At 40.7% G+C, this 13343-nt stretch overlaps 1 protein-coding gene across 1 annotated transcript; it reads right to left on the reverse strand.

Moving 5' to 3' along the window:
• Window positions 1–319: 319 nt before the first annotated feature.
• LOC135114988 (glutathione S-transferase-like) lies at window positions 320–12641 on the reverse strand. The gene is made up of 5 exons (XM_064031360.1): window positions 12483–12641; window positions 9671–9808; window positions 8771–8963; window positions 2352–2475; window positions 320–2124 (listed from the first exon to the last, which is right to left on the reverse strand). The coding sequence occupies exons 2-5, from the start codon at window positions 9801–9803 to the stop codon at window positions 1939–1941; spliced, it is 636 nt and encodes a 211-aa protein (XP_063887430.1). The 5' UTR covers window positions 9804–9808; window positions 12483–12641; the 3' UTR covers window positions 320–1938.
• Window positions 12642–13343: the final 702 nt, after the last annotated feature.

A 13343-nucleotide genomic window follows, 5' to 3' on the forward strand; every position in this document is an offset into this window, starting at 1 on the left:
TAATGCATGGCGGTATGTTCTGAGGGCGGGACCACAAACAAAATAAGATCAACAAGAGGTTTTGAGTGAAGGGATCGGGAGTCACCGCCAAGGTCTCTCCTGGCATCTCATCTGATCTCATCACTTGGAGTCATGGAGTCCATAAACCAAAACAATGAGTTGATTAAAATTTAAGGTGTATTTAGATTAACACGATTCTCTGCATCAACAGTAAAATATGATTCTTACGTTAATTCTGCGGAATTACTTGCCAACTTTAAATCACTGCGGAGCTATAAGTTAGTGCAGTCACTATTTCAAGGATAATAAAAGTAAATCAGTATTGTGTAATCTTTTTTCTGTTTTCTATTCTCGTCTACATAAAGAGTATTTCAAGTTTCCTGGCATATTTTGACACCAGTTACTCGGCATGAAAGTTAAGAAGTAGTATTGTCACTCACTGTACAACCAGCCTGACTGCTCAAGACTGCGTGGTGGCAGTGATGATGGTGGTGTTTTGTCATTCATCATCCATAATAAGACTTTTCAATTCATAACAGTTTATTTCACAAACCTAATTAATTTATATAAAAAAAATCTGGTATGGCTAATTAAACATTTATTATGTACATCGTCGCTGTCGGAAATAAGTTTTACTGTCGCCTCCCAACAAATGTGGCAACTTACTCTTAAATGATGCGCATATCTTAGGGAAAAGGGATTTTCACCAGCACTACAAACCTTGAAATTCTCCCAGGCTGAGCTCCCAGCACTTCAGTATAACAACTTGAATTTTACTTGTATATTTCTTATCACAACCACTGAGCTGTCCGCAACTCTGGAACGCTGGGATAAAACTAATGACAATACACAAAAGAACTTATGCGTTTGCCTAGAAACGATATTTGGAGGCTCCTGATATTTCACCTATACGGTGCTTCACAAATTGTATAATATCAAACACACAGCTGTCTCCATGACTTGATGTGTTATCTGATCTGATATTTCAACATACACTTAATGTGTGTGTGTGTGTGTGTGTGTGTGTGTGTGTGTGTGTTATGCCAATGATCAATAAGAACTGTATGTGATGGAGGTCCACCCTTCTAATTGGTCTTTCAGGATGTTCGTCTACAGCTGCATGAATACAGACCTCTCCCAAAAGATTAAGGGTGGTTGCTGAATTTCTACATAGATTCCCATAGGTGGAGCATTTAAGACGTTACCATCGCAATAAAAGGAAAGCATTGTCAGGTGTTCGAAGTATTCGCACCTGTTCTAATTTGTTTCTGTTTTCAGTTGCAATATGGTCAATTTTTCACAATGATATGAATGATGCAACTACGAGCAAGATGACGATGCCACATAACGGGTGTCTTGCTTTTCAGTTAGTAATTGTTCGTGTCTTGGATAATCTATATAACTGTGTTAGCTGTACTGCATACCTGAGTGTGGATACACGCTTCTTTTCCTCACATGCAGGGTTTTGATCTGTTCCTCCGATAATCTCCGAGCATCGCGTGCAGATGTCTGTATGGCAAAGGCTGGGGTGGCTACTGACTAGGCACGGCCTCCGCCTCGCTGTCGATACTCACATGTCTGAATTGGCTAGCTGAGTTATTGAGTTCCATTCTAAAAGTTAAGTTTTTATTTCCTTGTTTGCCGAAATTATGTGTGCTCTCACGAAAACAATACAGATATTTTGCTAAATTTACTACATTGAAATAGATATAATGTATCTCCAATTTCTTCTCCTGCCTCCCTTATAAAAGAAAAAAAATCTTACCGTTTAAATTATTTCGAAGTTCAAAACCATTTTTACCACTACATACCACCACCACGACCATCACCACCGACCACTTCTCTTTCCCAAGCCACCAGGCTATAGCTATCCTACCACCCCTTCTACGTGAAACTGAGCGGCGTGGCGGCCCGCCCAGCACGTCCTGCAGGGGGCGATCACAGTCCCTCGTTGCTCTCGAACTCGTGCAGGGCAGGACGTGCCTCGAGCCACTCCTGGATGGACGGCAGAGATCGCACCCGTGCCAATAACTCCTGCAGCTTGGGGGCTTCCTCCAGCAGGCCATCAATCATGTCCACGTACTGGTCCAGGTAGGCTGCCACGAACACGTCCACCCACGTCATCTGCGACACAGAAATGACAGTTTGTGTCTGTCTGTCTGCTCAGATTACAATTACTTTTGAACCGTTAAAAAATGACAGGATTATTGCGTTTTTTTTTTTTTTCTAAAAGCTGAAAACCTTGCTTACCAAACTAGCCTAGGATGAGATAGCAGCATTTCCACCACAATTACAAATGACATTATCAACAGTAAAGTAGATGGAAGGTGTCACGTCTCCCAGCAACTAACCTTTGGCGACAGGAGCCAACCGGCCTCGTCGGTGACTAAATCTTCCAAGTTCTTCACAACCATCGGCAGACGTTCCCGAACTCTGCCCATGAAGAATTCTTTCTGTTCCTCATCGCCCTTCATCCTGCAACACACGCACCACACACCGCAAATCAATGGGACTCTCACGATGTTAACAACTCCTGCATCCTTCATATACAAGAATGTGTTATATACTGACTCTTACCTCTCTCTTTTTCCTTTAGAGTGATTTTAATGTAAAATCTTAAATTGGAATTATTCAAATGTATGGTGTAAGATATGTGTGACAGTGACACGGCGAGATGCACTTGCGGTGGAGTAACGGAGAATAGGAGAAACACAAGATCAATACATAGAAATACCGGGAGAAAACTCATGCGTAAATGGCACAGACCAAAAAAAAGAAACGGCGAAAGGACAAGAAGAAGAAAAAGAAGAAGAAGAAGAAGAAGAAGAAGAAGAAGAAGAAGAAGAAGAAGAAGAAGAAGAAGAGAGGAAGAAGAGAAGGGAGAAGAAGAGGAAGAAGAAAAGGAAGAAAAGGAGGAGGAAACAGAAGAAATGTACAGTATAACACAATCTTCCTTATCTCAGGAATTCACAGTGCACGCCAGCCCCTTCTCAAGCTGCAGCACGTAAATGAATCAAGACCAAGACCCTTAGCCTCAACACACAAACCAAATGGTCTTCTTCGCAGCAGTAAATCTCTGGTCTCCTTTACTTTTGTCCCTCTTCCATATTACCAGGTGTTATTAAAAGTTAATTATGCCTGAAACTTATGCATGAAAAATCAATTACCGCATCTTCGTTGAATTTTGGTGCGGTCGTGGGCTGATGCTGCGTAACATGCTACACTCACTCACTGCCTCTGTGTTTAGCGTCTTTCTCTTAGACTTGATCCTTTTATTACTATATTAGTTTTAAGTTGGCAGTAAGAGAAACGTGAAATAACTAAATATCTAAATAAATAAATAAAGATAAGTAAATGAGTACTATTACTGCTACTCTACTGGTGCTGCTACTACTGCTACTACTACTACTACTACTACTACTACTACTACTACTACTACTACTACTAATAATAATAAAATAATAATAATAATAATAATAATGATAAGGATAATAAATGGATAAACACAGCACTTGTCATAAGTGTCGGACTCCCTGGCTGGGGGGTCCGATACTTAGAGAAAAAAGCATGGTCCTCTTGAGAGTGAACCATTTTCAGCCAAAAGTATCAGCCCCTGCCAGGACGTCACTGCATCCCTCAGCTTCATGCCACTAACTCTTCCCCTCAGCGTGCCTTGGGGCGTGTTGGAGAGCAGTAACCTCCCGCGACATTTTTCCGCATCCTGGTGTATTATTGTGCAATAACATCTTGTGACAATTCATTCTGTTTGTTAATATGGGTAAACGTAAGAGTATTCATCTTAGACTATTGCGCAGATCGTGGGCCTCAAGGAAGTAGGTCATTCAGTCATTCAGAGCAGGGGTTCTCAACCTTTTGCAAGCTGGGCCCCTCCCGAAGCTGGTTCAATGCAGTTGGGCCCCCATCCTCCCTGCGCCATCCACTCAACCCCCTCCCCAACTATGCCACCATAAATATATAGATAAATATAATCATATAATTATCTATCTATCTATCTATCTATCTATCTATCTATAGACAGATAGAGAGATAGATAGATAGATAGATAGATAGATAGATAGATAGATAGATAGATAGCCCTTAGCTAAGCTATTATTTTATTGGACCGCATTATTATTATTATTATTATTATTATTATTATTATTATCATTATTATTATTATTATTATTTTTATTATTATTATTGTTGTTTTTCCCTCCCGTCCTGTGCTCGCCCCTCTCCCCCCGCTCCGGGAGAGTGTCAGCCTCCCCACCCTCCCACCACCACCCGGTAGAGAACCACTGACTGTTATAGAAATAACTGAACAGTTGGCAGCATCCAGGGCAAGTCAAGTGTTGGTCATGGTTCAGGGAAGAAGGGAATCGCGATATACCTGAACCTAAAAAACGGTCTAGGTGCTCCAGAGACCTGTTACTGTCTTAAAGAGTCCACTGGTCTTGATATCAGACTCCACTGCAGACGCGTAACAACACTCTTTATTTGTCTCCACAGGGACGCCCAGACCGTTTTTTTTTTTTTTTTAGGTTTTAGGATGTTGCTAAATGTTCAGTTATTTCTCTAACTAGATGACCTGCTTCCTTGAGGCCCACGGTCTGCGCAATAGTCTCAGATGAATACTTTTTCGTTTTAGCTATATTAACAAACAATGAATTATCACAAGATGTTATTGCACAATAATACGCCAGGATGCGGAAAAAGTCGCGGCAGATTACTGCCCTCCAACACTCCCCAAGGCACGCTGAGAAGAGGCTATGAGTCAGTGACGTGAAGCTGAGGGATGCAGTGAGGTCCTGGCAGGGGTGATACTTTTGGCTAAAATGGTTCACTTACAAGAAGACCATGCTTTTTTTCTTCATAAGTATTAGATCCCCCCAGCCGGAGGGTCCGATACTTATGACTAGTACTGTAAGCAAATAAATGAAAAAAAAATACTGCAGAGAGAGAGAGAGAGAGAGAGAGAGAGAGAGAGAGAGAGAGAGAGAGAGAGAGAGAGAGAGAGAGAGAGAGAGAGAGAAAACGTATGTTACAGAACCATTTAAAAGACTGTAGTACGAAAGTGTCTAAAAAATTAACAGGTGATTACAGAAAAAAAAAAATCAGTGAAGGCTGTTAAAATATGTATCAGTTATCACGGTACATGAAGAGACTCATCAGATCAGAGGACATAAGAGAAAGGGAAAACATTAGAACGGGAAGAGACAGGAAGTGGGTGAGGGGAAGAGAAGAGGAAGGTATAAAGAGGAGGGAAGGAGGAAAAAGGGGGAGAAGGGGCAGGAAGAGACGAAGAGGAGTGTGGGAAAGTGAATGTAATAAGTTAACTCGACTATCAGAAAGACGTTTGTTTAGCTTTCTTTAAACCATGACGATTGATTAACTTTCACACTGTTTCTTGCAATCTACCGCGCCCTTCTCTCGTATGGAAACGATTGTGACAAGTTAATTTAACTGCCCATGACTTAAACACGTCGAGAAGACATTTCTTTAGCCTTCTTGAAATCGTGATAAATGACTAATTTTCATGTTATATCTTGCCATCTGTCCCGCCATTTTCTCGTACACCAAAATGCTTGACAGGTGAGGCACAGACATATTCTGAAATACTTCATCACCACACCTCCACTACTTTCAAATGGCTCTACTTAAAGCTACACGTTTTTTTTTTTTCTTCAAGGATGTTTTTTATGGCTGTAATGACAGATTAACAAGATTTCTACATTAGTAACAGGGGAAATAGTCTTGAGAACCCAGCTAATTATCTCTGTGGCCCTTAAACATAGTCTTAGTAAGAAAGCAAAGCGTTTCAGAATACAGGCCATAGTGAGTGAGGTCTCGCATTCCATAGTGATTCAGAAGACATTTCAGGCTATACGTGACGGTCGATCCAGTCATGCCATTCCAGTCTACTGACGCATCACTTCGGGGACCTTTAAATAACCTTTCTCTCTCACCTTTCCCCATCCTCCGTCATCTGGTGTCCTTCCATGTAATGCAAAAGAACTTAAAATAACATTGACCGTCACTTCAAGAAAAAAAAAAAGAAAAGAAAAGGGACGCAAGGCAGACAGGCGGAGCTCGCGGCGTTCGTACTATTTTTGTAAGTTTTATATACATAGGTTCTGGGGTACGTAACTGTGTTTGTGTGTGTGTGTGTGTGTGTGTGTGTGTGTGTGTGTGTGTGTGTGATGATACTTTTAATGCAAACCTTTCTTCTCTATATATCAAACGTTTTCTTTCTTTTTCATCCTTATGAAAGCAATGGCTTTTAATGTTCAACCTAATGTTCTTTGATATCTAAGGCCTGTATGCACGTGCTCTCATACGAACTATCTTCAAAGGCCACAGAGATGATTGGTCGGGTTCTCATGGATAGTTTTCCCACCGAAAGTGAAAAATCCATGTTGGACTATCATTAGAATCATGAACACACCCTTGTAAACCCATTAAGTGTTGAGTTTGTTAAAAAATTTGCCATGATAAAACGTCGAAACGTTTAAATAAAGCTCCACTGATATCCTCCGTGCTTAGCGCTTCGCCCCCCCTTATCCCCACACCTCTTGCAACTCCCACCACCATGTCCAACGATGACCTTTCCAGCACTTTTCCAGGCTGTAGTGATGACGCACGTGGAGAAAGTTAATGAAGCGATACCAGGAAAGTTTAAGTATTTACCTGCTGTTTTAGTGCTATGAGATAGTTCATGGAATGAGCTCTAGTGATGCACAACGCATTACAGATTCCTTGTCTCGCTCCGACATAAGACTAACTCTGCAGGTAAATAATTCTTTTTTCTTGGTATCATCTCACTGACCTTTTCAATACAAGTCTTACTGAGAAGTATGTGTGTGTGTGTGTGTGTGTGTGTGTGTGTGTGTGTGTGTGTGTGTGTGTGTGTGTGTGTGTGTGTGTGTGTGTGTGTGTGTGTGTGTGTGTGTGTGTGTGTGTGTGTGTGTGTGTGTGCGTGCGTGCGTGCGTGCGTTTAAACAAGGTGAAGGTGAATGTTATTGTTTGCACCAGCTCCCTTTCTTTTGAGTCACTTTCTGTCCAGGTTCTCTCAGCTGCCGCAGTTATGATACTCTTCTCTCACTGTTTCTTAGTACTGCTCTTCTGAACTCAGCCTCTCCCGCTGCTCCGTATGTTAACTTTCTACCCAGTTTTTACACCAGCATTCCCTCAGTTCCCTTCTCACTGCTTGGCATTTAGCCATATTGGGTGGCTCCTACATTGATGTTCTATCTCTAATTGACAGTTTTTATAATGAAGATTTCATATACATGATAGTACCTTGCAAGGCTTACTGAACACATCCTGTATACTGCGGTGCTCTTTCAGTGATAATTACTACTACGCACCTTGCCAGATTCACTAGACTAAATCAACTATTTTTTTTTTTTTTTTTGTAATTACGTCAAATACATTATTCATAATTATTGATTTAAATCTTTGCTCTAAATGTCGCAATTCTTGGATATGATGTTACTAGGGTTCTAACAAATGTGCTGAATCCCAGTGTGTTCCATGCGGCACTGGAATGCCACGTAGCCCCAAGACGTGGCTGTAATGTCAATAAACACAAGACGGAGCATGAGCACAAAAGCCCTTCGCTCATGGGAAAACCGACATGCCAGCACGCTAATACCAGGACGCCCGTGAGAATAGATGGTCTCATTTTCTCGCTCTGCCTCCCTCCCTTCCTCCTATACCTCGCTGCTTTCACTTATCCTGTTTACAGTGACCAGCCTCAATGAAGAATCCAGTTCTGGGCCCCGCCTCATGTCAATGTATAGACTCACTTCCTGACCATGGATGGTATCAGCTAACATTTTTCATCAGTCATTCAAGCGGAAGTCTCGAAAGAAAAGGCATGCAGCAACTTATAAAATGATGGGCTGGCCTCAAGTCTGTCCACGTGTGATATTCAGAGGCAACAACAGGACGCACCGGTGAGATAAGAGGCAGTGACAGCTGAGGCGGCGAGCCTCGGAGACAGGGACACTGGGACAGGGCAATGCTCACTGTCACATCCTGAAGCTTGTGTCCGGCCTCACTAGATGTGATGAAGAGATATGCCTCTTTGTTTTGACTTCCGAAATGTGTCACCACCACCACCACCACCACCATCACCACTGCTGACACCATCACCACCGCTGCCACTACTACTACTACTACTACTACTACTATTATTACTACTATGTCTTTAAATGTGTTACGTGTCTAGTTCATCTATTACATACTGAAGCATTTAAATACAGTTCAAAATTAGTGATTCTTTGATTCTGTTGCTTAGAGAGAGAGAGAGAGAGAGAGAGAGAGAGAGAGAGAGAGAGAGAGAGAGAGAGAGAGAGAGAGAGAGAGAGAGAGAGAGAGAGAGAGAGAGAGAGAGAGAGAGAGAGAGAGAGAGAGAGAGAGAGAGAGAGAGAGAGAGAGAGAGAGAGAGAGAGAGAGAGAGAGAGAGAGAGAGAGAGAGAGAGAGAGAGAGAGAGAGAGAGAGAGAGAGAGAGAGAGAGAGAGAGAGAGAGTTTATGTGTTTATGTAAAGTGTAATTAGGAACTCATCACCACAAAATGCGCAAACTGACAATGACAGGAGGAAAGCACATAAGGAGAAACAACAACAACAACAACAACAACAACAACAACAACAACATTACGAATAGGTATATAAAGTCATTTAAGGGGACACGTAAAAAAGAAAAAAAAAAGAAGAAAGAAAGAAAGAAAGAAAGAGAATAATAATAATAATTAGAGAGACTCACCTGAAGTAGAAGGCGAAGGCGGCGAGGGAGGACACATCGTGGAGGTACTCGACGGCCTCCTGCTGGCGAGTGGCAGTCCAGGAGTCCTCCACAGCCAGGTCGTGCTTCTCCCCAAGGTAGCGGCAAATCACAGTTGTCTGGCCCAGATGCTCCCCGTCCACCTCCAGCACCGGCGTCTGGCCCCACTTGAGCTCTTGCAGGGATAAGAGTCTTTGTTATTCTTGATCTGTATTTTGAAACACTCTGGACTGTCACTAGGACTGTTCTCAAGGCCACACAGACCACTGGCAAGGTGCTCATGGGTGTTTCTCCCATTGGTAATGCAGAATACTTGCTAAACTATCACTAAAATAATAGAAAATAGTAAATATTCTTAACCTGTATTTTGCAACGCTATGGGTCATCGTCTGCAGTAGCCAAGAATGTTAAACTATCACTAAAATAAAAAAAAAATAAAAATAAATAAAACAAATAAAGCATCCTAATAGCTTCCACTAGGTGACTTAAGGTTATTAAAGGTAGGTAATCGATGTATATTACATACAGCACCAAAACGTTCGAGAGAAGTCCTTATAGCATTATATTCTCGCTTAGACATGGGAATTTAGAATACGCATGTGTCAGGTGGGAGTATGATAATAATAAATAAATATAATAGTAATAATAAAGTAATAATAATAATAGGAATTACTATATTATTATCATTATTACTATTATTATTATTATTATTATTATCATTATTATTGTTGTTGTTGTTGTTGTTGTTGTTGTTATTTATTATTATTACCTATCAATATCATCTAAAAAAGAGAATACCGACAATCCAACCGGAAGTATTAATCTCTCTCTCTCTCTCTCTCTCTCTCTCTCTCTCTCTCTCTCTCTCTCTCTCTCTCTCACCTTCCTTCTTGGCCCCCCACTCGGTGAACATATCGATCCGCTCCTCCTCGAATTCCACCTCCAAGGCCCGCAGCAGCCACCTGATGGGCTCCCCACGGGCCCGGATGTTCAGGTACAGTAGGCGGTACGTCATCTTGCCTGGGGAGAGACACGCCGTCACTGCAATGCTCTCAGGGAATGACTGATGCAGACGAGAACAGGGAACATGATAAGAGAGGACATTTATTATTTTTCCTTTGTATTTATTCCTGCAAATACACTGTAAATAAGTAAATGTGATAAGCGAAAGGTAAGTATTCAATATTTTTATTTGCGGTTTGTTTGTGTTTCATTTATCGATGATTTTGCCAACTATGAGTAACAAACAACGTGATATTTATTTACTTTTTTTACTTTCTTTATCAAAACCATCTACTATATATCAAGACGCTTCACCTCCTCAACAAGACAATTTTCAAAGGCTAGAGATATTGGTCATTTTCTCAAGTTTCTACCCCGTTGATGATACAGGGTCCGTATTGGCCTAACACAAGAATCACGCCTTCGAGAACCTCAACACCAGATTAGTCGTGATAAAGAAGCCAAAACGTTTCAGAATGTTGCCTCTGTATTACTGTCACTTTCATTATCATTACTTTTGACGAACTGTTTTGAAGAGGGAGGTTTCAAGACGCTCATCCTCAAATTTTGGATAGACCTTTTCAGTACACTCTTTGGGAACTGGTACCTTCAGTGGGCCTTGTACTATAGCCTTTTGTTCTTTCTGATATAAAAATGTAATAATAAATGAATAAGATAATTAAAATAAAGAAAAGTACCATAACTATTGTTACTTCTAATACTACTTCTACTACCATTGCAGCCCAGGGTGGGAGAACACACTAGAATTTCTAGTACAGGGGAGGGTGTCCTTGGAATGTTCGGTCACGAGGTACAGGCACACACGACTCACACCTGCTACGTCACGCAGGTATTGATTGGTAACGTGACGAAAGGTGTTCACAAGCCACCCAATGCGTCCTTCATGAGTGTTATGGAATTGATCGGATTATGGGGAGCACTTACTAGTATTTTTATTTATGTAAATGTAGCAGCGTACTTATTTATTTGATATGCTGTCTTTTTATTTTGTTATCAGAGATTCTCTCTCTCTCTCTCTCTCTCTCTCTCTCTCTCTCTCTCTCTCTCTCTCTCTCTCTCTCTTTCTCAATAAATAAATAGAATAAACGTGATTAATTCAATCAAGCATGGTGTTTAACTTTATTATACGAAGGTATTTTAAATCTGCAGAAAGAGAAAACCTCGGTTAATGATATGATCTAGTGAGTTTAACTTTAATATAAGAAACACCCATTTTCCATCTGTAAACAGAATAAATATGATTAATAATGTGGTCTACCCGTTGTTCGTCGTTAATCAAAACTAACACAAAACCTAATTCTCTGTTGAATGGGTCACCTGCTGGGATTATAACAGACAGGTAGGAAGAGGCTTGGTGTTTGTTATTCTCTATAGTCCTTGGTGTTTGTTACTCTCTATAGTCCCTTCTTTCAGTGGCTTGCGATTCAAAATTAAGCCCCCGCACTGACCTAACCTAACCTAACCTGACCTAACCTAATCAGCTTCCTTACTTGACCCATATTCAGGAACGCTTTGCTCTCTCATTATGACTAAATTCAAAGGTGACAGAGATGGTTTGCCTGGTTAATAATGTAGGAATCTTGTTAATCTATTACTAGAACTGTACACTCTTAAAAACCCGTGTAACTTCAACTAAAGCTTTTGAAATGAGTGGAGGTACGGTGCGTAAATGTTTTAGAATATGGTCCTTTGTGTGTGTGTGTGTGTGTGTGTGTGTGTTGTGAGAGAGAGAGAGAGAGAGAGAGAGAGAGAGAGAGAGAGAGAGAGAGAGAGAGAGACTAGAGGGGCAGAATTCTCACTTAAGGTCGTTTACAGTCTAACAGTCTAGGAGAGTACCGTATTGACATGCTATGTTAATCATTAAGTATCGGACAAATGTAATGGTGCCAAGTACCGTACACATTTCTGCCATCTAGCAACCCAACGCACAGTTTTTTTTTTGTTTTTTTTCTCTCCTTGATATTAACCTACATACATCACTTCTATGTTTCCGCAAGTGTTTGAATTTTTTCTCAACATTATACCAAAAATAAAATAAATTATCTGTTATATGGCAGAACACTTTGTCCCATATGATTTCCAGATTTAGTTATACTCGTACATTCCTTAAACATCCATAACGGGAAACAAAATTACTTTTCTTCTTTCATTCAGTGCCTCTCTTCTGGGGTGACGCACTAAAAGTCTCACCAGACTAGTTTACGGTCTGAGATGCGGTGGTTCACTGGCCCCGAATATTTGTGTTCATTGAATAGTCAAGGAAAATGTTGAGAGTGATGCCACTATTTAACACCGTGAGCGGAACTTATTTTCTTTAATTTCATCTATCTATTCAATTTTAGCATGTGGGAATACAGTGAACGTCATAAAGCAGTAGCCTGGTATTATTTGGTGAATCATGTGTGCTTCAAATTCAAAACAAGCTGGAAATGCTGATGTGGTGTTCATGGGTGGAATCCACAAAGCAGGTTGCTAGCGCCGTGTTAATAACGACGTCCTCTGCGACAACCTGTTCTCATAGCAACCACTTAGCGACCTCCAGGAAGTTTTGCCTGCTGTTTTCAGAAAATATTTGTCCAGTAATTGGGTCGCTGTTCCCATGTGGGGCTTGGAGATTAATACTTGCTTGGTGTCTCTAAATCCCTGTAGTGCAAACTTGCCCGTGCCTTACCTAGGAGCACGTAAGCTGTGCTGACTGAGGGAGTTCACAGCAAGAATAACTCTGGAGTCACACCCAGTACGTGCTACTCGTCGGAGTACCCGCTGAGATCTGAAAGATCCTGCCGCAACGTCTGGCGTTATTCACGAGCCAACTCTCGTGACGTCATCTAAAGCTTCGGCTGACATGTCGATTTTTTTTTTTCTTAGATTCAGTCTTGCTACACCGCCTCTGCTCCAAAATGCCCCGTTATTTGTTATACATACTTTCGTGTATATATATATATATATATATATATATATATATATATATATATATATATATATATATATATATATATATATATATATATATATATATATATATATATATATATATATATATATATATATATATATATATATATATATATATATATATTTTTTTTTTTTTTAAGTATGTACTGAAATAACACTGTAGCCTGAATAACGTTTCAGAGTTGATAACACACATCTACCTTGTACAGATGCTTACCCTGACAAACCTGATGCAAGCTTGCTACCGTTGAATGTGACAAGTCAGCATCGGGAACGTTTCCTGTAGATTAGTTAAGACTTTGGGACCACTTCATACCCAAACCGGCGAGGCTGTGCTCCTCCCGGAAATGGTGGTCCAGGAAAGGTGCCGGCTGTCGGGATATACCTTCTGCGTAAAAGGTGATAACTTATTTAATTTTGAAAGCTGAGACCATTGTTTTTCTTTTCGCATTTATATGGAGTGGAGAACCCAGTCAAGCTTTAACACGACCTCTCCTAAGGACTGTGCAGTGTTCTGCAACATACTTTTTTCATGATGAATTAAATATTGCAGCATGAACAATAATACTATTTGTAT

Source organism: Scylla paramamosain, chromosome 28 (assembly GCF_035594125.1).
Source record: "Scylla paramamosain isolate STU-SP2022 chromosome 28, ASM3559412v1, whole genome shotgun sequence".
NCBI lineage: Eukaryota > Metazoa > Arthropoda > Malacostraca > Decapoda > Portunidae > Scylla > Scylla paramamosain.

Coding starts and splice junctions, on each gene's coding strand:
- LOC135114988 (XM_064031360.1), bottom strand. CDS start 9,803: ATGACGTACCGCCTACTGTACCTGAACATCCGGGCCCGTGGGGAGCCC. Junction 8,964..9,670: donor GTGGGGGGCCAAGAAGGAAG/GTGAGAGAGAGA, acceptor TATCCCTGCAAG/AGCTCAAGTGGGGCCAGACG. Junction 2,476..8,770: donor GCCTTCGCCTTCTACTTCAG/GTGAGTCTCTCT, acceptor CGTGTGTTGCAG/GATGAAGGGCGATGAGGAAC.